General features: G+C 48.6%; 1 protein-coding gene across 1 annotated transcript in view; it reads right to left on the bottom strand.

Moving 5' to 3' along the window:
- Nucleotides 1–379: 379 nt before the first annotated feature.
- NOL9 (nucleolar protein 9) overlaps nt 380–23,844 on the bottom strand; it is a 62,853-nt gene continuing 39,388 nt past the window's right edge. Inside the window, exons 8-15 of the mRNA XM_006885917.1 lie at nt 22,800–22,961; nt 22,349–22,643; nt 21,961–22,072; nt 20,211–20,388; nt 19,033–19,166; nt 17,895–18,032; nt 4,245–4,352; nt 380–538 (exon numbers count right to left, since the gene is read on the bottom strand). Coding sequence (XP_006885979.1) covers nt 380–538; nt 4,245–4,352; nt 17,895–18,032; nt 19,033–19,166; nt 20,211–20,388; nt 21,961–22,072; nt 22,349–22,643; nt 22,800–22,961 — 1,286 coding nt within the window. The remainder of the gene's footprint in view (nt 539–4,244; nt 4,353–17,894; nt 18,033–19,032; nt 19,167–20,210; nt 20,389–21,960; nt 22,073–22,348; nt 22,644–22,799; nt 22,962–23,844) is intronic.

Raw genomic sequence — 23,844 nt, 5'->3', positions numbered from 1 at the left:
TCTGTGGGCTGCATCCCACTGGACCTCTGTTTCATCATCTTGAAAATGGGTGTAAGAGATGACATCAACTTCATCCCGGGGACTGGAACCTAGGAAGATTCCAGAAGGGCTCCTCCTACCACATGATTCTGAGAGAACCCTGGAGGGCCCTGGGGAAACCCTGTGGCCTGGCCTTGGAGAGGTGGGAGGACAGAGGTGGAGCCCCCACTCTCCTAGTGGAGCCTCCGCTACCACTGCCCACCTGCGGCTGTGGACTCTAAGCTGTTCTCACTGTCCCAGGGTCCTCACTGGTCTCCCCCCCCCCAGTGGCAGCTCTAGAGAGCTCTGGTCCCCACACTGAGAGTCCACTCTGACAGTGGCATGTCCCCTGTGGACAGCCCTAGAGCCTCTTGCAGTCCCGTCCCAGCAGGCAGGCCCACCTACCCCTGAGGTCTTCGATGATGTCCAGGCTGGAGCTCCAGGAGAAGCGCTCCACGGCGCCCAGCTCCAGCTCTCCCAGGGTGGCGGGCAGGGCCTCCAGCTCGTAGGTGCCCCGCTTCTTCCAGTAAAGAAACATGCTTGGGCCTGGGGAAGCTCCCTGCCTGCCTGACCCTCACTGGTGCCCTCACAAGCTGGCAGCAGGGGCCCTGGGCACAGTGGGTGCAGGGATGTGAGGGTCGCAGTGACCACTAGGGCTGGCCCTTGGGCAAGCGCAGACCTCCCCGGGGAGGGAGCATGCTGGGAGCAGCCGGGGGACCTCGCTGCTGACCAATGGCCAGGGCTCCGGCCCCACACAAAGCTCCTTTCTTCCCCTCCTACAGACATTTTACAAATTTCGCCTTCCCGGCCCCCTCAGAGCCCCCACCAAGGGGATGGGCTGGCGTCTGGGGACGGCAGCAGCCCGGAAAAGAGTGTGATTGTTCCATGGTCTCTTTGGTAAGAAAAGTTTTCAGAGGAGAAAAATGTGCTGCCCCAGGAGCAATTCCAGGCCCCCACTCCTGACCCCTAGCCTGCAGGATTTCTCAATGGGGAGTAGAAGCACCAGAGGTGCCATGAGATGTCCCAGAGCTATTTCCAAAGGGACCCCCTCTCAGGAAGCTCAAGGCCCACCTCTGTAGCTCTGCAGGGCAAAAGCCCAGATGAGGCCTCCTGGGGCGTTCTTGTGGTCAAAGGGCAGGAGCTGTTGACCAGGTCTCACCCTTGGGCTGCTGGTAAAGTCTGGGCATTCATTGGTGGCCTCTCCTCTCCCTGGACTGGCCAAGACCTTGCCAAGCTGCCCATCCTGCCCTTGGCTTTCTCCTTAGCATGGTGCCCACACCAGCTGCAGCGCCAGCCGGAAGCCCGGGGCAGGCTGGACTCCCCCAGCACCAGCTCACTGGCCCTCAGTGCAGTGGATGTAGGCTGGGATGGAGGAAGCAGGGTGCCAGGCAGGACCACTGAACAAAAAGAACCATGAGAAGAGTGAAAACCAGCAGCCTAGGTTGGAAAACAAAAGTTATCCTGCTATTTATTCCAGAGTAAGTAAACTAAAAGGCTGTAGCCACCTTCCTGGGAAAGCCTCATCTTGCTCAAGACCCTGTAGCTCTGCCTTATTCCCTTGGAAGTGAGTGTTGAACCCACAGCACAGACAGGAGACTGAGGCCCAGACTGCTCAGCTAATGAGCAGAACTTGGATTTGAACCTAGGGCTGTCTGGCCTCAAAGCCAAGTGTCTGATTGTATGGACAACCACCTGTGGGAGAAGGCCTGGAGGCAATAGGACTTGGGATGGTCCCCACAGGAATCCAAACCTGAATGAGTTGAGGGGCACCTGCACTGGCTCCCCAACAAGGTACCACTGCCCGACCCTACCAGGACTCCCCGACCCTGTCTGCAGAAGGGACTAATTTGGGGAGCTGTGCTTCCAAGATCAGATGCTTGACAGGCACAGGGCTTGGGAACTGGCAACATGGGGCTCTGCCTTCTCGGGAGTTTGGGGGAGTCACCCAGGGGTCTTGGTAGGTAGAGAGTGGCCATCCAGGCAGCCTGTGTGCTCCCAGCTCAGGTTTAGGTACTACATAATTCAAACCACATGCCCACTCAGCCTCCTTCTTCTCCTAGCTCAGGGCCAGACAAATACAGACCTCCTTGGTCCTGTGCATTGGCCCCCATCCCACGTGACTGGGCTCGAGCCTACAGGCAGTTCAGGGTGCCCTTGGCTCATGTCCACATGGCGAGTGGCCAGTAGGGGGTGTCAGACCTAGGCCCAGGGAGTCAGCTGACTCATTGCCTAGGCTGACTGTCACCAGTCTGCAATGCCCACCATCCCACTAGAGACCGGAGTGGGGGTGTCTCGGAATGGTTCCCCAGCTTCAGTCCCTCTGCAACTGCTAAAACTGTATCTGGTTAAGATTTCTAAAAATCTTTGACCCTTGGTTTTAAAAGACACAGGAGCCCCTTTCATTCTATATGGACCTCCTGGAGACTGGGAGTGGGGTCTGCAGGTGGCCTGGGCCCTAGCTAGCACCCTGGATTCTGCGGCGGGGACGGGGGGCGGGCTCTCTCAGCTCTTCTACGGCAAGCCCATCCCTTCAGCTCACCCCATTTTGTTGATCCCCAAATGTGTCTCCTACCTTCCTACCACAATTTGTGTCTCTCTTCGTTCATCTCCAAAGAAGGCTCTCCCACATTCCTTCTGTCCATCTGTCCAGACTAGAGCTCCCACCCCGGTGTGACCCAGTCTCCCCAGACAGGAGAGCAGGAAGACAGTCCCCTCCAAGGCTAATGAAATAGCCCCCATGGAGCCCTGGAGTTCCTGCGAGGCAGCAAGTGTCAAAAGCAAGTGAGCTCACAGGGCCCTTTCACTCGTGTCTGGAAGACAAATTGGTCTCTTACTGGCACATTTGGTTTGCTCTTGGCTACTAATCGAGAAGTTGGCTGGTCAAACCAGCCTGGCAGCACCATGAAAGAAAGGCCTGGAGATCTACGTCTGCAAAGAGTGCAGCCGAGAGAACCCCGTGTGAAAGCTCTTTTCTGCGGCACGTGGGCTCCCATGAGTCAGCATCAGTTGACGCCAACAGTGGAAACGGAACACTCAAGGATGCAGCTTCTTTCCTCCAAGACAGCTGGGTGGGGACAGCCGGTCTGTCTTGCCTTCTGCCATGTCCCCAGCTCAGGACACAGAGTAATAAGGACAGCTGTACTTGATGGGGGTCCAACACTGTGCCAGCATCTTCTCCACATTATCTCATGTGCTTCTCCCACAAGGCAGGTGCTGTCATCCCCCTGGCAGAGGGAGAAGCTGAGACTGGGGGTGGGAACTTGCTCGTAGCCACACACAGAGCCAGGAAGAGGAGTGTTGAGATCTGACCCCAAAACTACTCCCTAGCTCTGGGTGGCACACACCAAGCAAGCCGTTGAATGAGCTTAGGAAACCTCGGCAGGGACAGGTGAAAAGCCAGAGGCTGGGGAGAGCAGGGAGGCCCAAGCCGGAACCCAGCCTACCTTGTTCAGCTCTGGGAGCCCGCCGCCTCTGAACAGAAGATGCTGGGGAGTAGAGATTAACGGCACCCCCACCTTTAGAGGCTCCTCAGATGCTTCTTGTCCTAGCTCCAGCTTCAGGTCCTGTTGGACTCTGGTCAGCACTCTTTAGCCAGAGGCCAGGCAGAGGTACAAAAAGCTGGGACCAGGCTCCTATATCGGGCGCCCCAGCAGTTGGCCTGGCCCTGGAGGGGGGTCGAGTCTTCTATGAACCACAGCTGTTTCCTGGACAGCGGAAGTACCACATGAGGCCCAAGCTGGCAGCACACAAGGTCCTGCTGAGTAAGGGCCCAAAAGAGGAAGAGAAGCAGGTGGTGTGAGCTGCCGTGGGCCCCACGTTTCCCAGGAAGCCCCCTAGACAAGAGGCTCTGGGCGCTGTTGGCTGAGCACCAGAGTTCCTGAGGCCCCTCGATGGGTGTCCAATCCCCTTCAGTCAGCCTGAGCGCCTCCCCCACTGTCTGAATGCCATGATTCCCTATGGGTCCGATATAGTTTAGATCACCCCCTTTGCCCTCACAGCAGGGTACCTCGGGCACTTCTTAACACCTTTGATTCCATCTGTAAAATGGTTTCACAGGTGCTCCCACAACCTCCAGTGCAGGAGTCTTGGGATTCTGCATGTGCAGGGTCAGCCTGGCACCCTGAGAGGAGAGGAGGTGTTGTTCATAATGGTGAAGGCTTTGGTGTGTGTGTGGGGGGTCCTTTAGCCTGTCAAGAGATTCTATCCCTTCTCCAGGCAAGACTCACAATAACCCCCTTGAGCTCCCAGTAATGGGGTCCAATATCCCCTTCTCTTCTCCCCAGCGTCTGCCTGTGGAGGCCTGTCTGGACCCCCAGGGCCACCCAGCTGCATGGCTGGAAGTGGGTCCGGGAACAGAGCTGGCACCCCTGGGCCAGACTCAGAGCCAGTGGCCACTCGCGTGAGAAACAGCTCTGCACGCTGCGCCACGGCTAAGCTCACCAGGTCGGCGGCAGAGGCTGTTAGGAATTAATCCTGCCAGCCAGACAGAGGAGTGTTATGTAACCCACTGGGGCGGGTGCTGGCCCTCCAGCCCTCCAGCCACCCGGCCACTGCTCCCTTGTTATGGCTCCTCTCCCAGCCCAGCCGACCCCAAGCTCCAACTACGAGAAGAATCTATGCCTGCCTGCCAGGCACAGGGCAACCCAGACCAATGTCCAGTGGTGACCCTCGGGGGGGGGTCCCCCAGAGTGGCCGTAAGCCAGCCCCTACTCCAGCAGGCAGTGTGCCCATGGCTGGCACCTGCAAGGGCCTGGGGTGGGTGGCCCAGATCCTTCTCCTTCAAATGAAAACGTCCTGAATACCAGACACACACGTGTCTGAAGCCTTGGCAGCTGGAGGGTCCCTCAATTAAGAAGATGCTGCTGGAAATAGCCACGGCCACCTGGCTGTGAGCCAGTTCCTCCTTCAAACCTCAGCCAGGCTCCTATGCCTGTGGAAGATATATAGGCTGAAGGGGAGCGATCAGTCACCCTTACCAAGGAGGGTCACCGACTTCTCAGGCCTTAGCTTTCCCCATTGTAAAATGGGCACAATCCTGAGCAGGCAATGGAATAAGATTCCCTGCACTGGAGGGCCAGATCAGAGCTTCAGAGACCTGAAAGAAAACATCTGAGTGGGGCTAGCAGGGCACCCATGGCTAGGCCCAATGCCCATCAGGGGGCCTTCAGGTTCCTGTGCTGCCGTAACAGCTTTTCCTCTAGCCCTCAGGGCCCAGGGCCTGGGATCAAGATAAGTGGGGGGAACAGCCTTCAGGGCCCAGGGCCTGGGATCAAGATAAGTGGGGGGAGCAGCATTCAGGGCCCAGGGCCTGGGATCAAGATGGGTAAGGGGGAGCCAAGGAGCAATGGGGCCCAGGACGGGTTTGCAGCAGCACCAGGACCACAGCTGGCAGAACTCTGAGGGGTTCCTCCTCTCTCTGTAGAATGGATGCCACACGCTACTCCCAGAAACCTGCCTTCATAGCACAGAAAGAAAGGGTCAGAAAATTCTCCGGGGCAGAGAGCCTGGTGCCAAAGGCTCTGCCCTGGGACCACAGTCAGGCCGCGTTGACCTTCCTTGTCTGTGCACACACGCTCTCCTCACAACCAGAGGCTCCTGGGCTGCATCCGCTGGGTCCCTGACACTACCCCCTTTTCTCGGACACCTGGGAGAGACACTGGCACTTGCTAAGTCCCCTCGTGTCCCTGGACTAAGAGCTTAATGATCCTATCATTTCATTACTATCACCCCATTTCACAGAGAGGAAAGCAAGGCTCAGAGGGCCTAGAGACGTCCCCACCCCCCAGAATAATGTGGAGGTGGGACAGGGTGTTGCTGAGTCTCTCTGCCAACCCACCCCACATTTCTACCCTTTTCTCCTTTCACGGCCAAGTTATTCAAGGTCTGTGTGGCTATCAGGGTTCACACCAGGTGCAGTCCACCCAGGAACAGTCAACCCCAGTTACAGTTCATCCCAGATGAAATCCACACCAGGTACAGCACACCCCAGTTACAATTCACCCTAGGTAAAGTCTACACCAGGTACAGTCCATCCAAGATACAGTGCAGCCCAGTTACAGTCCAGCCCAGGTGCAGCCCAGTGCAGGTATAGTTCACCCCAGGTGCGGCCCGTTCTGGGTACAGTCCACCACAGGTGCAGCCCACTGCATGCACAGTCTACCCTAGGTGCAGCCCGCTCCGGGTACAGTCTACCCCAGGGAGTAGCTAGTGGCTCTTCTGGCCTCATTGCTGCTCAGCAGCCCAGGACCAAGTGGGCTTGGGTGGAATCACCATGGTGACTTGATTCCTGGGCTCTTCCTTTTCTCTGAGCCTGGAGCCCAGAGGTCATATACCCAAGAAAGTGGGCTTCCTGGAGGCAGGGGGCAGTCAGACAACAGCCCTCAGACCCAGGTAGCTGGCTCTCCAGAAGTGACGGGTGAGAAGTCCTTTCATTGCTCAAGGTCTCGTTAGGTCAGGTCACAGCCCTGAAACCCCCACCGCACAGCAGAAGCCAGTCGCCCACACCCTTCAGGGCCGTCTTTCAGTCTCACAAGCCCTGCACCTGCCCTGACTCACACTCAGCCAAGCACTGTTCTATCCCTCCAAGCCAGCCTCTAGAATGTATTCAGCACACATGGGTTCAAATCCTGGCTCGAGCTGTTGCTGGCTGTGCCACCTGCAAGTTGCTTCATCTCTGCGGGCCTCAGCCCTCATCTGCGGAGCAGGTGCTCAGAGTAGCTACACAGTGGCCCAAAGCAAACCCATAGCCATTGCAACCCTGTAGGACAGAGAAGAATCCCCCACAGAGTGTTCAACACTGTCAATCTTTACAGGAACACACTGCTTCATCTTTCTCCCAAAGAGAAGCTGTGGATTTGAACTGCTGACCTTTTGGTTAACAAATGAACTCTCAACCCACTGCACTACCAGGCCTCTTCCACAAAAGTACTAACACAAACCAAAAATCCAGCCTTATGCCTTTGAGTGAGTTTCAATTCATGGCGACCTCCATTGGATTTCCAAGGATAAATATCTACAGGAGACTCTGCATCTCTCTCTCTCAAGAGCAGCTGATAGAGTCCCACTCTCCAAATACATGATGTGTCATGTCACTGTGGTTCCTCCACAGGAAGTGGCCAGAATGCCAGAAAAGTGCCACCATGCGATGAGGACTCAACAATAAGCAACAGAAAGTAAGTTAGAAGATGTTATCTAAAGGACAAATATTACATGATGCCACTGTTGTAGAATGGGACTGTCCTTGGGGTTAGGGAGACACTGAGTAAGATGGGTTCAATAATGTATACTGCACTGAAGCAGAGGAGGGAGAGAACCGTCTAAAAGAGAGATGTAACTGGGTATTTCTGTCATCACAGGAGACTAGAGCGAGGGCTACATGGTGGAGGGGACCTGGGGGAGGGTTTGTAAAACAATGAAAGAATCTTTTCTTTTACTTTTCCATAATTTTTGGACTCATGTACATATAACTTGTTAGTCAAATTTGTGTCTTCTAGGTTGCAACACCCCCATGATACATCTTGAAGGATATGTACATGTACAGCCAAGCACAATCAATAAGAGTGCATCTGAATTCCAAAATCAATCTCCATAATAGTCTATGTGTTTCCTACTGCCAAAGGGGCCCTTTAGAGTAGTGAGAGAAGATCTTCACCCTGAAACCCACAGCGTCCCTTTTCAGCAGGAAGTAGCTAAGAGAATACGCCGTCCCCTTTTCCTTATGACTCAGGGTGAAGTCTCTCTCAGGGAGGAGTGATAGGGAATGGCAAAGGACACACTGACAAAGAAGATTAATCAGAACTGGCTTTGACAAGCACTGTGGCATTTGGACAAGAACAAACTGGGAGGAGGGTAGAGAGAATAGTGCAACAATGAATGAGTGGAAGCCCAAAATCTCTGTAAATGTTTATGAAAATTAATAAAATATAATTATAGAAAAAAAAAAAGAAGATGTTATCTTTTTGCTTAAAATCTTGCTCCTCCCCTCTACAACTATGGACATCTATCGAAGGACATAGAGTTTCTGGAGGCATGTTGTTTAGGAAGCAGATGCCACTCCTGTTTCCAAACCTGTCATAGTATGTTACTGTTGTTATGTGCCATTGAGTTACCTGAGATGTATAGTGACTCTATGTGTATATGTACATTGTATGTATATATATATATAAATTCAAAGAATTTAGAACTGACACAGGAACAGTGATATGTACACCTGTGTTGATAGCAGTATTAATCGCAATAGCAAGAAAATGGAACAGCTCAAATGTACATCAATAAAGGAATGGATTGAGAAATTGTGATGCATTCACACAATGGAATACTATGTAGCACTAAGGAGTAATGGTTTTGCAAAATATTACATTAAATGAAGACCCTAGAAAGCAAAACAACAACAACAACAACAACAAACAAAAAACAAAACTCTTGCTCCTTAAGGGAGCTCTGGTGGCCTCATGGCAAGAAGCTGCACTGCAATCCCAGAGGTGTGCAGTTCGAATCCACCAGATGCTCTGCTGGAGAAGGAAGGACAATCTCCTCCTGTACCAGTCAGATCTGATTTGATGGTATACACACACAAAAATAAAATTTAAAAAAAAAACCTTGCTCCTCACCAGTTATGGGGTAGACCACACTCCCTGGCCTTGCAGTTTGGATCCTCCAGTACCATCCCATCTCACCTCGATCCACTGCTCCCTGGAGGCTACCAGGCCTCTTCTGTGTTGTCTCTGTTCTAGGTGATGGTCACCTGAGATGACTCCATTGGCCCTGTCTAGATTGGTGGCCCTGTCTAGATTGGTAGCCCTTTGAGGGCAGCCATGGGCCTCTCATTCTCCCCCAGAAGTCTGGGTCTAGTCTGGTGCAAAGCTGGTGTCAGGGGAATGTTCGCTGACATGAACTTGAATTAAGTCCCCTGCCTCACCCTCCCCGATAAAGCTGGCAGGACTGCCCGGGGCTCAGGGCAGTGCACAAGCCAGGACAGATCTCAGTCACTCATTTAGAGGAGCTGATTGCAGGTAGCAATGTAGCTACCATCTACCCTAGGGGCTCTGTCCACTGGGTGCATGGACTTCTCTGCCTGGAGCTGGGGAGGGGAGGAGTCTGCCTGTGGTCTTGGCAGGTTGGCCATATTCCAGTTCTGCTGCTGAGTTCGGGCCACCACAGACATTTAAACCTGGCCAGACAAACTGAGGGGCTGGGCCCTCTCGAAGGCCAAGTCTGTCCAAGGAACAAAGGCTTCTGGGCTGGACTCCTGACCACAGAAAAAACCAGGCCAGGCTTCCAAGACAGCTGGAATTTCAAAATACCCATCTCATTGTCTGAGCTTTGGTCCTGATGCTTAGAAATTGTCTGCTCAGTCCTCCTGGGAACCTCCAGCAGAGGCCGAGGACATCTCACAAAGGCTTCCTCTCCCTGTCTGCCCATGGAATCCAAGTCCTTTTTTTTTTTCCCTTCAAAGCCCAGGTTCAGGTCCAGCCAACAGAGGCAATTTCTGGGCAGGGCAGCTGCTGGATCTTAGCCTATCTCAGCATTGTGGTGAATTATGAGACCTAAAAGCCTCGTGGGCCTGGAGAGGTTCACTCTCAGTCCTGTTTATTTATATTTCAAGAAAAATAAAGTAGGCTCCAAGGATAGTGACAGCATGTGTGTGCAGAGATGTGTGGGCGTGTGTACATACATGATTTAATACCTCCCTTCTGAAGAAGATGATTGAGCAGAAATGGGATAAAGTGAGGGAGCTGAGAAAACAGCAAGTGCAAAGGCCCTGAGGTCAGGGCTTGGCTTACATTTAAGTGACCAACTATACCCATTTGCCCCAGACTGATGGGGTTCCAGATGGAGAACCAGGACAAGTTAGTCACCCTAGCGAGGAAACTCTTAAGAGACCAGAATGGCTGGAGTAGGGTGGACAAAGTGGAGAACGCAGGTTAAAGAGGTGATGAGGCACCAGGGCCTGTAGGGTCTGGGAGGATGTGGGGTTTTAATCTGAGAGCTGAGTCAAAGGAGGTTTTGGACAGAGGAAGGAAGTGGTTTGACTTTTTAAAGGCTACTATAAGAGGAAGACAGCAGATGAGATGGATTAATACAGTAACTGGGGCAATGGGGGTAGGTGTGTAGGAGTCAAGGAGACTGGCAGGGTTAGTGCAGAGTTCAGAGCTGTTGTACATAGGATTGCTATGAGTCTCAGGAGACTCAATGGCACATAACAACAACAACAACAACAACATGGAAGTAGGGAGCTCTGATGGCCTAGTAGCAAGAAGGTGCGCTGCAATCCTGAAGGCAGGCAGTTGGGATCCAACCAGCTGCTCTGTGGGAGGATGGGCAGTCTCCTCCTGTGCAATTAACCGCCTCTGAAAAGCCCCAGAAGGGTCAGCTATGGGTCAGTTCTGACTCGACGGTACACAAGAACAACATAATGGAATTATACGGAGCTCTGGTGGCCTAGTCAGTAGGAAGTTGCACTGCTAATCTAATTGTGGGCAGTTTGAATCCACCAGCTGCTCTGCAGGAAAAAGACAGATAATCGCCCGTGTGGTTTACAGCCTCTGAAGAGGCTCCCTGGAAGGCCAGCAGTGAGTCGATTCTGACTCAATGGCAATGAGTTATTAAAAAGGTTCAGAGAAGAGGAAAGAGCGGGTGAGTCTGGAGTCAGGTTGGGAGTTCTCCAATCAGCCGCACAAGAGCCCTGTTTTCTGCAGTCATAGACTGGATAGTTAACCCTCTCAACTAGGTCAATGAAATCCAACAAAGTTGGATGAAAAAGAAAGGTTTTAAAATAATCTATTAAAACTTAAAAGAGGAGAAGAACCTCAAGGAGATATATGAAGCTGGTTCTGCCCTAAGGGTATTTATGTTTTTTGACGAGAGTATTAAGAAACTAAGTCTCACTCTTAATGGTCTTCTAGGGCCAAGGGACAAAAGTGAAAATCCAGGGAATTTAAAGTCTTGAGTTTGGATTAAGGTTGTCCCAGTCTCCAGGCATATGATAGAAACATTTAAGAATCTTCTATCACACTTATTGGTGTTAGGTGCCATTGAGTCAAGCACGACTCAGAGACTCTATGAAAAACAGATCTGATCCCTGGCCTATCCTGTGCCATCCTCATCATTTCTCCTATACTTGAGCCCATTGCAGCAACCACTGTGTTAATCTATCTTGTTAAGGGTCCATCACAGTAGGCTTCAAATTTTTTGTACAAACACTTTTTAAATGCAATGTCTAATACACAATTAAAGATAATTTGTTGTTGTTGTTAGGTGTCGTCGAGTCGTAGATGACTCATAGCGACTCTATGAACGAAAGGCCTGAGCACTGTTTGTACATAAAATTTCCGGAGGCAAGCCATTTCGGAAGTGGATGCCGCTCCTGCTTCCAGGCTTGTTTTAGTCAGGAAGCTCCAGCCAACACTGTCCATCATAACTAGACACACAAATAAGACCTCAAGATTGAAAACCTACAGAGAAAATAGCATCGAGCAGACCCATAAAGACTTGTGATCCTAGAATTATCCTACACTGACTAAAGCATCACCACACTGGGTCTGCACAATAACCTTGACAGCAGATACTCTTACCTCCACTTCAAAGATAAGGAAATTGAAACCCAGAAAGCTGAAGTAATTTGCCTAAGGTCATGATGCTTAGGGAGTAGGAGGACCTGGATTCAACACCTGTTTGTTGACTCTACAAGTTGTATTATTAACAGCTTCCAATATAACAGGGTCCTTTGAAGTGGGAAAACTAACAAGAAAGATAACAAAATGATGCCTGCTTTGCCCTTAATGTTCTCCCCACGCAGAGGTCCTAGAAGAATGCCATCAGATCCTGCCACAGCTGTCATCACACCGCTGCCAAGTGTCACAGTATTTCAGAAATGGGAGTGGACAGAAGAAATGCCCAAAGACCAAGCAAGGAGACATTTGTCTAGACACCTACCCTCAGATGTCAGGGACAGAACCACGGAAGATGATAATCAGCCTAAGCATGTCAAGAGTATAACGCTCTCTGGTGGGGGAATTATTGGCACTGACAATCTGGAAATATGTTCATCGTCTTCTACCCAGTGTGGATTATTCAGATTAGTCGTCACCTAGTCACTCCCAGAAGAGAGCACAGGGGAGCTGGGAGGCAGGGGTGAACCAGAGGAAGGGAGAGTCTGAAGCTGAGACCACTTCCTGGGAAGGGGATTACCTCCAGTGTGGGCCACACTGCGCTGAGACTGCTCCGTGACTCACTGTCTCCTCCATGAATCCATACTGGGTCATCCACGACGAGGGTGGGAGCAGATGGAGGTTGGAATGGGGCTCTCTTTGAGCATAATCAGAGCCCAGCGGCCAGGGCAGCCTTAGGCCATTCCTTGTTGGTCAGGAATGGGGTGTTTCCCAGACCAAGGCTCAGAATGACTCTGGAGTGTTGGAATGTCATTTGATGCTATGAGTACAACACCCGATGTGTCATGGTATATATATTAGAAATGGACTTAAAAATAGTGATGGCTTGAGGAGGAATATCTTGACCCTTCATAAAGACAAGGTAGGAACCTCTCTCAGACCATCTCAGCAATGGGGATGTGCTTAAGTGTGATAATGTGACAGTTTTTAGGGCACCTTCCATTGCAGAGAAATATGGAGAACCAGTACAATGACTGTTGTTGCTGTTGTTTTGATTGCCTTCGAGTTGAGCACGATTCATAGCGACTCTATGAACAAAAGGCCTGAAGCCCCTCTACAGCTATTGACATTTATCAGAGTTCATAGAGTTTCCAGAGACATGTTCCTTCACAGCAGCAAACTGATGCTCCATGAGAACTGCTTTTAAGGAAAGGCCTTGCCCTTTTTTCTTTGACTGGGGGCTGGGAGGGTGGGAAGGGAACGTAAGGCCTATCTTAGCAAACCTCACATTCTCTGTCCCCAAATCAGAGCTGTTGGTTTAAGCCTGCTGGACTAGAGCCTTGACCTCCATACTCTCGGTTCATTAACTCATTGACCAGTGATGGCAAGCAGCTGACCATGCCCAATATGCAGAAGACAAAGCAACAACCAGTTGCCACTGACATTGAGACCTGCTGAGACTCAGAGTGACCCCAAGTGTGTCAGGGTAGAACTGTGCTCCCTAAGGTATTCAGGGGCTGCTCCCCCCAATAGATTGCCAGGCCTTTCTTCTCCCTTCCGAGTACTAACCAGGCCTGACCCTGCTTAGCTTCTAAGATCAGATGGGATCAGGCACGTTCAGGGTGGTACGGCTGTAGACCAAGCTTTCTTCTGAGGTGCAGCTTGGTGGACTTCAATCACCAAACCTCCAGCTAGTAGCCAAGTGCTTAGCTGTTTTTGCCACCCAGGGACTCCTAGGAGGAGGCTTAAAGGTTGTAAAAGACCTAAGCTAATTATTAGCTGACTAGAGGGTCTCAGTTGTTGTTGTTAGATGCTATCTGTCAAGTTGAGTACAACTCATACTCTGAACAAAAGATCTGAACCCTGTTCTATCCTGCACCATCCTCATACTTCCTGATACACTAGAGCCCATTGTGGCGGTCACTATGTCAATCCACCTGGTTGAGGGTCTTCCTCTCCTTCGCCTACCCTCCAGCCTTCCCAGCATCATGTCCTTCTCCAGGGAATAGCCCCTCCCAGCAACATGCCCAAAGTATGTGAGGCAAAGCCTCATTTTTGCCCCCAAAGAGCACTCCAGCTACACCCTCTCCAAGACCTATCTGTTCGTAGTCCCACTAAAACCCCCTCTTCTGTCCTCAGCCCACCTTTCTGAACAAGAAAGGAAGAAAACACTCACCGTTGCTTGATCGCAGGCCAAGCCAGCTCCGAGGTGGAGACCCGTATTTTGTTAGGACTGAGTTCATGCTTGACCTTGGGTGGTGGCACCTGGCCTGGCCTCAAGCCACGTGCCTCAGCCACTGTCCTCTTGGTCAGGAGCACGTTTAAATGTCCCTCCTGCCCAGAGGCAATGCAATACTAAGTCCTTTCAGACTCAGTCCCTCTCTTAAAATTCCTCCGCTGAATCCAGCTGCACAGAAAACCACGGCCTGGATCTCTCTCTCGCCCAGGCCAATGTGCTCCCCTCCGACACAGGCCCCTCGGGTGCTGTAGATTTTAACATATGGGCTGCAAAGCCACCGCCTCACTGGGTTTCCTCGCTCGTGGTTTTTTCTCTTTGGATTTTCCATTCCCGAGTATCCATTTTTCTCCCTGGAACAGACTTCTCACACTGCTGGCGGCCTTGCGGGGGGATGCCTTCCCTCCTTTGCCAGCAAAGTGCTCCAAAGACCCCACAGGCTGGCAGCAGCCCCTCTGCTGGACCCCTTGGCTAGGAGGAAAGCCTCATAGTTTGGTGACTTCCCCCTGACTGGCTGGGGTTCACTGCTCAGAGACCCGTGCAAGTTCCAAAGCCTTAGAAAAACTGAGCCTGTCTGCTGAGTGCCAGAGCAGCATCAGGGCCAGTTGTCATAGCAACCCTTGGCTTCCAAGCCCAACACATTGTCTGCCCAGCTCAGCTCTATTTGCTGATGCCCAGAACTCGCTTACTCAGCTTGCGGCATTTTCAGATCAGACGTGCTTCCCCTCAACTCAAAGTGTGTCTCCTTGCAGACTGCCCCCCGCCTGCCCACCCTCCACCTCCCAGCTGGCTCCCCTACCCTGCTTTTTCCTGGCAAAGCCTTAGAAACATTTAACTTTAGCAAGGTCTTTCTGCAGAGGCCTGAGCATCACGTGAGCATTTCCCCCTTACTGCACAGATGGCCCCCATATTTATTTTAGCCACTGTTCAGACTCAGCTCCTCAGCCAAGGCAGTCCTCTACGCCAGGGCAGCCGTGAGAAGCTCCAAAAGCTAAGCATAGGCACAGCCCAGGATTCTTGCTTTCTTTTTTAAACTTGAGCTCCTCGGGGAGCAAGCTCTTCCTTCCCTCTAATATACATCTAAAGATAATCCAGAAATGAATATGGCAACCTCTCTTACATACTTGGGCCTAAAGTGAAAATAACCCCCCACTGCACTAATACTGACGTGGAAAGAGACGCAGACATTTGCTGGAGTTTCCAGTTTTCCTTGAGTCTGGCATCCAGATTTCACTAACCCTCTTTCAGCTTTCTTCAATCTCCAATGCTCTGGTCAACATTTCTAACCATGTAAATAATTCCCTACAATGAAACGATCTATCTAGTTACCTAATAAAATTACACAGAATGTGTATTTACAAAAATATTTAATGATACAGAAATTCAAATGTTAAATGAAATACACTGGATAGTAATGGACACATACAGTGGGACATAAATTTTGTAAAAAAAAATTCCACACATAATCCACACGCACACACATACATGTACAGAAAAATACCAGAGGAAACACAACACATGCATTAGCTGTGTGGCGGCGGGCTTACAGGTAATTTTTTATAGTTTGTTTATGCGATGCTGCCTGTAAGTAGGAGGGAGAGGTGTGGCTATGGCTTCAAACATCATTCAAAACCGGCTGTGAGGAATACAGTTGTGGTCCCTGCCTTCCAGCTGAAAGGCTAGTGGTTCAAACCCACCCAGCAGCACCTCCGGAGAGAGACCTGACAGATTCCAAAAGGTCACAGTCTTGAAAACCACATGGTGTTCTAATCTGCACACAGGGGGTCACTGAGTCAGAATTGACACAATGGCAACTACTCTGGGAATCACACACGCGCAAAGATGAAGTTCTTATAAAGAATAATAATGTAGCACACTCTGGAGCTGACCCCAGGACAAACTGGGAGAAATCTCTGAAGCATCTCGGAAAAGTGTGACACAGCATCCTAGAGACAACGCAAGCCCCATACAGCACCTGCAGAGCCAACGGCTCCCTCTAGTGGCACTGCTCTTTCTTTACAGGAGGAGATTGAAGACCCAAACCCACTGCGGCCAAGGTGCTCAGGGGCCCCTTGAGAATCAATCTTTTCAGAACCTGATTCCCACAGCTTTCTCCCATGGAGTGGCTCATGGGTTTGAATCATCAACATTCTGGTGGTTGTTGACTGCTAAATCATTACGGGCCTTTAGACTCAGGACAGGATATCCCTAATGGTCAAAGGAAGCTAGGCTAAAGCAAATCTGGATCTAATTTTAAAAATTAAATTACAGAGCCACCACTTTCATCCTTCAAGAGATCTGCTACTAACAGTCTGTCTGTGGTGGTGGAGTTGCGATTTGACTCTCAGCTGATCCTCCGGTGAGGTTTCAGAGGCTGTAAATCGCACAGGAAGAGAGAGACTGCCATCTATCTCCTTGGAGCTGGTGGAACCAAACCACTAGCCTTGAAACAGCACAGTTCTCTACCCACTAGGCCAGCAGAGCCTCCTGATGGTGGCATATTGTTTTACCTTAGACGTGAGGAATCAGGCCCTATTTCTAATCCAGCAGCAGCTCCACCAGAGAAAGTTGTGCCGTCTCCTCCCACAAAGATTTACAGCCTGGAGGGTTACTGTGGATTGGGACCAACCTCAAAGAGTCTCTTACTTACTTTCTTTTTTTACATTTGTTTTGGTTTGGTGCAATGTGGGACTGTAAGATTCTGAAGGGCCACCACCAAGTACTTAAGACACTGACAAAGCAACATTTTAAACAAACATAAATGTTAAGACTCACACATCCTTTACACAATCATGCTAGGAAGCATTCTTCCATATGGTCACAATACCAGTTTGAAATTCTGTCCCAGTAATTATCTCACCATCTTTAAGCAAAGAAATGGTAAGTCATGGCCCAAGAATCCTGGTTTACAAAAATCATTCCCACCTTAAAACACAAGATTCATCACCACCCAGGCGCAGATGAGGGATGGCTTTCCAGTGTGGCATCACTCCGAGTGTCTTGTACCCCTCAGAGGAAGTTCCAACTGGTACTGTTTGTAAGTCCAGCTGCCCAAGGTCTTTTCCAAGAATCAGCCTGTCAGTCCTTCTTATAAGCCTTCTGGTTTCCAAGTTGCCCATGGCTGATCCTTAAGGATACCAGCAGTTTTAAAGAGCTTCCTGGAGACACTTTCTGTATTTGGGAGTAATTTATTAAAAAAATAGAACAACTCTTGAATTCAGAACTTTTCTCTGTTAAACTGATTAAATTTAACAAACCAAAGATCATGTTTTATCATCCAACACATCAATGGAAGATAACTTACTTATAAGGGACATTTAGCTATAACCACCCACTCAGAAGACAAGGAAACCGTGCTCAGGGCCCCCTCCCTCAATCTGCACATCACTCCAGCAAGGATTGAGTCAGTCTCCATGGCCCATTGTTCCTGAGATCCTGCTGGCCGGCCTCCCTTCCTCTCTGGTACATGTGTCTCTAGTTTCCCTATTTTTATCCTGATCCCAACAACCCAAGTCTTTTTTTTAATTTTTTTTTTATTTTTGTGTGAGTGTACCGTCAAATCAGATCTAACTGGTACAGGAGGAGACTGTCCCTCCTTTCCCGGCAGAGCATCTGGTGGATTCGAACCGTGAGCCTCTGGGATTGTAGTTGCATCTCCTTGTCACTAGGCTACCAGAGCTCCCCAACAACCCAAGTCTTGAAGAGTTTCTGAAGCAAGCATAATGTGTTTTTCTAGTACACATTCTGCTGCTGGTGCACCTGGACAAGAAACATGATCAATCACACAGAAGACTAGGTCAAAAGCCTCTTCTCGATTGTGTAATTTTAAGGCATTTAAAAGAAACTGTAAAACATTTACTACTAAACATGTTCATGAATTACATAGAAATACTGTTTCTTAGGTAAGTGCACCACTTGTGTCCACAAAATATCAAGTCTTCTGGTATCAGGTATAAGAAAAATCAAGCTCCCTGGCAGACAAATTTTTCCCCCTCTATTATTATTATTTATCATCGGTATTGGTTTATTTTTTGGTACAGTTTAGGTCTCAGGTATCTTTCTTCTTCAGGGTTTCCCTCAGAGTATCTTGCTCCAATTTTGTCTCGTGCTCCAGGAAGTCTAACATTGTAATCTGTTGTGACGTAAGGTATTGTTCCTTCAACCCCACGCTGAAAAAGAAACAAAGCAAATAGATGGAAATGCTCCAAAGCTGGGAAAGCAGAGGCTACATTATTTTACTTTTTCCCCATAGAAGACAGAGTTAGCCAAAAGCGAGAAATGAGTTGTAAGGGCCTTTTAGTTTAAGACTCCTCCTTTCAAAGGACTACTTAATGCAGATAGTCCAGATACAAACATTACTGAACCTTCCAATATAATTCAGTTCACAAACAGCACAAGGGCACATACATCCCTTGGGAAGAGAAAGGAATATTCAGTGCCTCCCACCCTACTTGTAGCCCTTGATGTTTGACTGTGGGGCCCACAATACGCTTAGAATACCCTTGGCACGTACACAGCCACTCAGTACTTTCCATGGTGCACCTGAAGCCCATCCTTTAGTTGTTGTGAGGTGCCCTCAATCTGGTTCTGATTCACAGAAACCCCAAGTACAGCAGAATCAAACACTGCCCTGGACTATACCAGCCCCCTCACAGTCATCGCTATGTGTGAGCCCACCATTTCAGCCACTGTGTCAATACATCTCACTGAGTTTCCTCCATTTTTTTTTTAACCCTCAGCTTTATCGAGCAGGATGTCTTTCCTCCAGGGACTGGTCACTCTTGATTACTCATCCACCATACGAAAGCAAGTTTCATCATCCTTGCTTTGAAGAGCACTCTAGGGGGACCTCTTTTGAAATTGTTCTTAGAGAAAGGTAACCTGAGGGAAGCAGCCTCTGCTCTCTTCCACACACAATCTACTCCTCTGATGATGGCTCCACTGTGGGGTTCTTGCCAATTAACAGTAGCGACTTAAAAGTCTCAGGTCTTTGTGGCTACTCTGACTGTCCATCATTCCTACCTGTCCATCAGGTCTTACCTGAACAGTCTAAACTTCTCCAACAAGACCCTGTTCATTTGACTCTCACCTAAACTTGAGTTTCTCACTTTCTCCATTAAGGACATACATGCCTGGGTTTGCTTCTGAGGCTGGTGTTGGGAGTCTCACCTGGTTCTTGAAGACACACTGTGGGATAGAAACAGCTCCGACCAGTAGGCAGTTCACGTCTCTTAGCTCTTCTGGTGGCACAGGGGTGAGGATGTGGTAAAGCCTTTTCTCCATGTCAATCCCTCTGCAGATCCCTTAAGACACAACAACACAACAATCATCCTTTCAAAGTGACAGCAAATCTACCCACTGTGAAAGATCACAGGTGGCACCTGAAAACGAAAAGCATTTTCCAATTTTGCTTTGAAAATGCAAACTGTCAAGAAGATAATAGTATTTGTACCTTTCTCCTAGTTCAGCTGTTAGGAAACAGTACGCCCTAAAGGCCAAAATCCTAGATTAAGTTTTAAGTAAGGTGAACACAAGACTAGGGAGAAAAAAGGAACCAATGAACACTAAGCAGATGACTTGGTATTTCTCCATCAACTCCTGCTTTATTTATGGATCTGCACTAAATGGTACAGTCTATGTGACCATGCTTTGGGGGAGGGGACTTCTATATCAGGGAGCTCTGGTGGTTTAATGTAAAGAGGTGCATTACCAACTCAAAGGCATGTGGTTGGAATCTATCAGCCTCTCCGTGAGATAAAGATGGGCAATCTGTGCAAGGTACTGCGTCTGAAAACCAACTCTGAGTAGCTTCTGAATCGACAGTACACAGAAACAACAATGACAACAGCGCTGTATCAATCTGAAAAATGTAATTAGTTACTCTAGGATCATAATCTTTCTGTCGCTTACATCCTTCTCCCTTCCCTGAGCACCTGTGGATGCTGGCTGACCTCAGCGAGGCAGGTGGGCAGTCATATAGCACAGTGGATGGGGAGGCCCAGAGCTGCAGAGCTGACTGTGGATTGAACGTCCAAGTGGACGTACTTATGTCTGTGCCCACATCACTGGACTAGGAGGAGGAACTTTAAGAGGAAGTGGAGGATGAACTAAGAGTCTCCAGCAGTTGATAAGAGCATAGATAAAAGAGAAAGAAGAGCCTTACACAGCTTGAAAACAGAAACGACATGATCTGTTAATACTTGAATGTGTCATGAAGGAGAGAAGTGGCGAGGACAACCCAGAAGTCTAGAATAACGATGATAACCCACCCTACCGAGGCCAGTTACTGACAGCTATAGAAGTAAATTCACCGAATTTAAGGCTACGGACGTGTTACACAGACTCACCGAATCCCACGCAGTCACAGAGGGGAGTCTGGGCGAGAAGGACAGGCCCTTTTACATAGCCTTTGACTTCATCCTGGATCTTGCAGAGCCCGACCCAGCTGGCGTTCACAGCATACATGATGTGGGTAGGGGCGACATCTGAATGCGTGATGCGCAGAGCGACTGCATTGAAGGGGACCTGGAAAATCAATGTGCACTGACCTCCATAACTCGATTTTGACAAGACGGTTGTATCCCTTTCCCATCTAAAGCCGTATCTGCCAGGATGGCTGCAAAAATTCATCTGTACACAACATCATTAAAAGGTGTTTGGGGTGTCACTGCTTTAATGTAGTCAACCTAAAGAATCCACACTCAGTTCTTGCACAATGCCTGTGATGGTAGGATTCTGAGCTGAATATCTGGAACTTGCTTCTTTTAGCAGTGTCCTGAATGAATCAGAAGAAGATGTTCAGCCAAGTACCTGAAAACCCTGTTTGTAGAAGAGTGTCATAAAGTAAACAAAAAGCAACAAATAGCAAAGGCCTCTGCTCATTTGCTGAGGTAACCTACCGGGTAAGGAAAAGCAGATTATTCTAGGGGTGGTCGTCAGGTGTAGCCAAGTTGGCTCCTTGCCTCATCCCGCCCCATCCTCACCATCCCTGCCACGGTCCAGCCCACTGCTGGCTGCAGTCACTGTGTCAAGCCATCTTGTTAAGGATCTTCCTTTCCTTCTCTGGCCCTTCACCTTTTCTCCATGACATCTCCTTCAAAGGCTCAAAAGACTGGTGCCAGTCTTTTGAGTTGTCGATAAGGAATAATCACAGCACCAAGAGCATAGGGCTGCCCTCACGAGCCACTGAGTGCGCAGTTCCATGCAGAGTCAGCACAGCTAATGTGCAACCATGGAGGGATCACAGAGCAGAGGGTTAAGACTCTGGACCCTCCAGTCAGGTCACGCCGCCTTTTAAGGCTCAACCTTTTAATCTGCCACTTTGAGCAAGCTGACTCAACATCCCAGGTCTTGGTTTTATCACCTACAAAACAGAAGTGGCTAATAGAACCCCTGTGGTTCAATGAATTAACAATGACTCAGGAGACTCTATAACACAGCAGTGCTGAAGAAGTCCTCCCCTGTTGCTTTTATTCCTTCATCATACCAAATCTTAACATTATGTTGATTCTGTCCTGAAACAATTTTCAACAATGTGGTGTCCAAAGTGCAAAAATTCTGGTATTAGAAACTACTTTAAAAAAATGTATTCCATAGTGATTTGCTTACTAGAGCCCACTTCTGACCACAATTTAAATACTTTAAGAGTGCTCTTCTGAACCTCACTGAACTCATATAGCCATTCTACAAGGTATTGTCACCTATCCCCATTCTATGGATGAGAAAGCACACAGAGTAAGTGGAAGAACTGGGGTTAACTGGCTAGGGTTCAATCCCAGCCCACTACGAGAGCAAAGAGAACAGTCTTAACTGGAATGTAACCACATCAATCCCAATCACTAGAGTTAAAAGCAGTGCTTCTGGGGCTACACTGCTTGGATTCTGGCTCTGCCGGTAAAGTGGGGTCATGTAGCCTCTCTGCATCTCAGTTTCCCAATCTGTAAAATGGGGGTAATTACAGACTGTACATCACAGGATCCTAATGACGAAGAGTAAGTGAGGTGACAGTTATAAAGTGGCTAGAGTAGAGCATGATACAGAGAAAGTCATGTATGTGATTGTTAACAAATTAATTTCTCCCACATGAGTTTGGATTACCTGGTAAGGTGTCAGACCATGTAGAGGAGAGATTGACTTTGGATCTGGGGGCTGCAGCTTGCCAAGGTAACCTAAGATGGCCAATTCACGGAGTACTCTGTTATGTGATTCTCTGAAAAGCAAATCAGAGCCAGGTCAGCAGAGATCTACCCTCCCCCGCAGCCCTACTGGAAAAGATGCTGCTTTAAGTCAAACACCAGAGGCACATTTAAGTTTTTCAGATGGAAAAATACCAGTTAAGAAAATGTCTGTATTTTTGTAAATACAGAACTATGACAAAGATGTGAACATTTTTAAATGACTTACTCCGTCTAAGGCATTGAAAATAGACGCTCTGGTTAGCAGAGAAAAGTGTGACCCTCCAGCCAAATGGTGGTCTGTTATTTACCTATTTCTTGGAGTCTTTCTAAAAGTAAACTCCGATTGAACACAGATCAGCTTATGACCAGCAAACAAAACGGGACTCTCTCTTTCTTCATCAACAAATTCCAAATTTTCCGTTTCTGGAATGTGGAAACCTCGATTTCTTATCCTGGGCTTGCCTTTTGTGTACAAGCCATCGGTATCGTCTACATACTCAGGGGTGAGGTTTGGCATGTATTTACTTCGGGCCGAACCGAACTGAACAACGTGGCTGGGCGACAGCAGTCGAATGAGATCGATGAGAAGTAAGAGGCCATTGTCTATGAAGAAGACAGAAACACAATTAGCACCATTCTCATGTTCCTATGAGAAAAGGTTATACTTACCTCACAACAAAGTATTGAGTGGTGAATGACGACAATACCTGAGAACAAGCAGCCGGAATCATCCCTCCTTTCCTGTTCACATATGCTCACCTGTCACCCATCCCATTGTGTTGATGAGGAGAGGAGACTCTCTCTTGTAAGAGCTGAACACATACTTTATTATCTCAATATAATGTTCGTAGTCGTCCCTACAAGTCGTTTTCCCGTAATATACCATTTTCTGTGGTGTCCTCTGGTGTGTGAAGGGTGAACCTAAGAAGGCAAAGGTAAGAACCATTAGTCCTTATCTACTTGCAAGGTGGTAAAAGTATACATATTTTTACAACACAAAAGAAGTAAGACATGTTCATGTTTATACATCCAGTTAACCCCAATCATGTTACACTATTTATTCAAAAAGCATTTACTGAGAAATTGCTACAAGTTGGACATTGGTTTAGAAATGGGATACATCCCTGTATTAAAGAGAGAAAAACTATCATTTTATAGAGTTTATGTTCTAATTAAAGAAGAAAAAAAAAGTGGATAGAGAGCTCTAGTGGCCTAGTAGCAACAAGCTGCACTGCAATCAGAGAGGTACATGGTTTGAATCAACCAGATGCTCTGAAGGAGGGGCAATTTCTTCCTGTTACCAATCAGATCTGATTTGACAGTACATACACAAAATAATTTAAAAAAAAACAAAAACAAACAGATAAATAACAAGAGCAAATACTTATTGGGATATAGTATTTACTATATTCTAGGCCTCATGTATTGTGCAATTTTCATAAATCTTTGTGAAGGTGCCATTATTAGGGACACAGAGAAAGGAAGCCGATGTACAACGGAACAAAACACTATCCAATCCTGCTGCAGCCCCACTTGCTATACATGAGCACACTGCTGCAGTCACTGAGCCACTCATTCTTGGCAAGGATCGCCCTCCTTTGTCAAGAATGATGCCCTTTCCTAGGACACTAGCCCCTTCTGGTAACAGGCTAAAAATATGTGAGAAGTAGTTTCACCATCTTCACTTCTTTTTTTTTTAAATTAATTTTTTTAATTATCAATTTTAATGAACCTTTACAGAGACTATGGGTTTCCATTCATTCATTGTTGCATTTTTCTCCCTGCCCACCCCTCTTCTCCAGTT

This window comes from Elephantulus edwardii, unplaced genomic scaffold (genome assembly GCF_000299155.1).
Source record: "Elephantulus edwardii isolate Elephantulus edwardi_28Jun2011 unplaced genomic scaffold, EleEdw1.0 scaffold00045, whole genome shotgun sequence".
Taxonomy (NCBI): Eukaryota; Metazoa; Chordata; class Mammalia; order Macroscelidea; family Macroscelididae; genus Elephantulus; species Elephantulus edwardii.
This window is presented reverse-complemented; position numbering and strand designations above follow the sequence as displayed.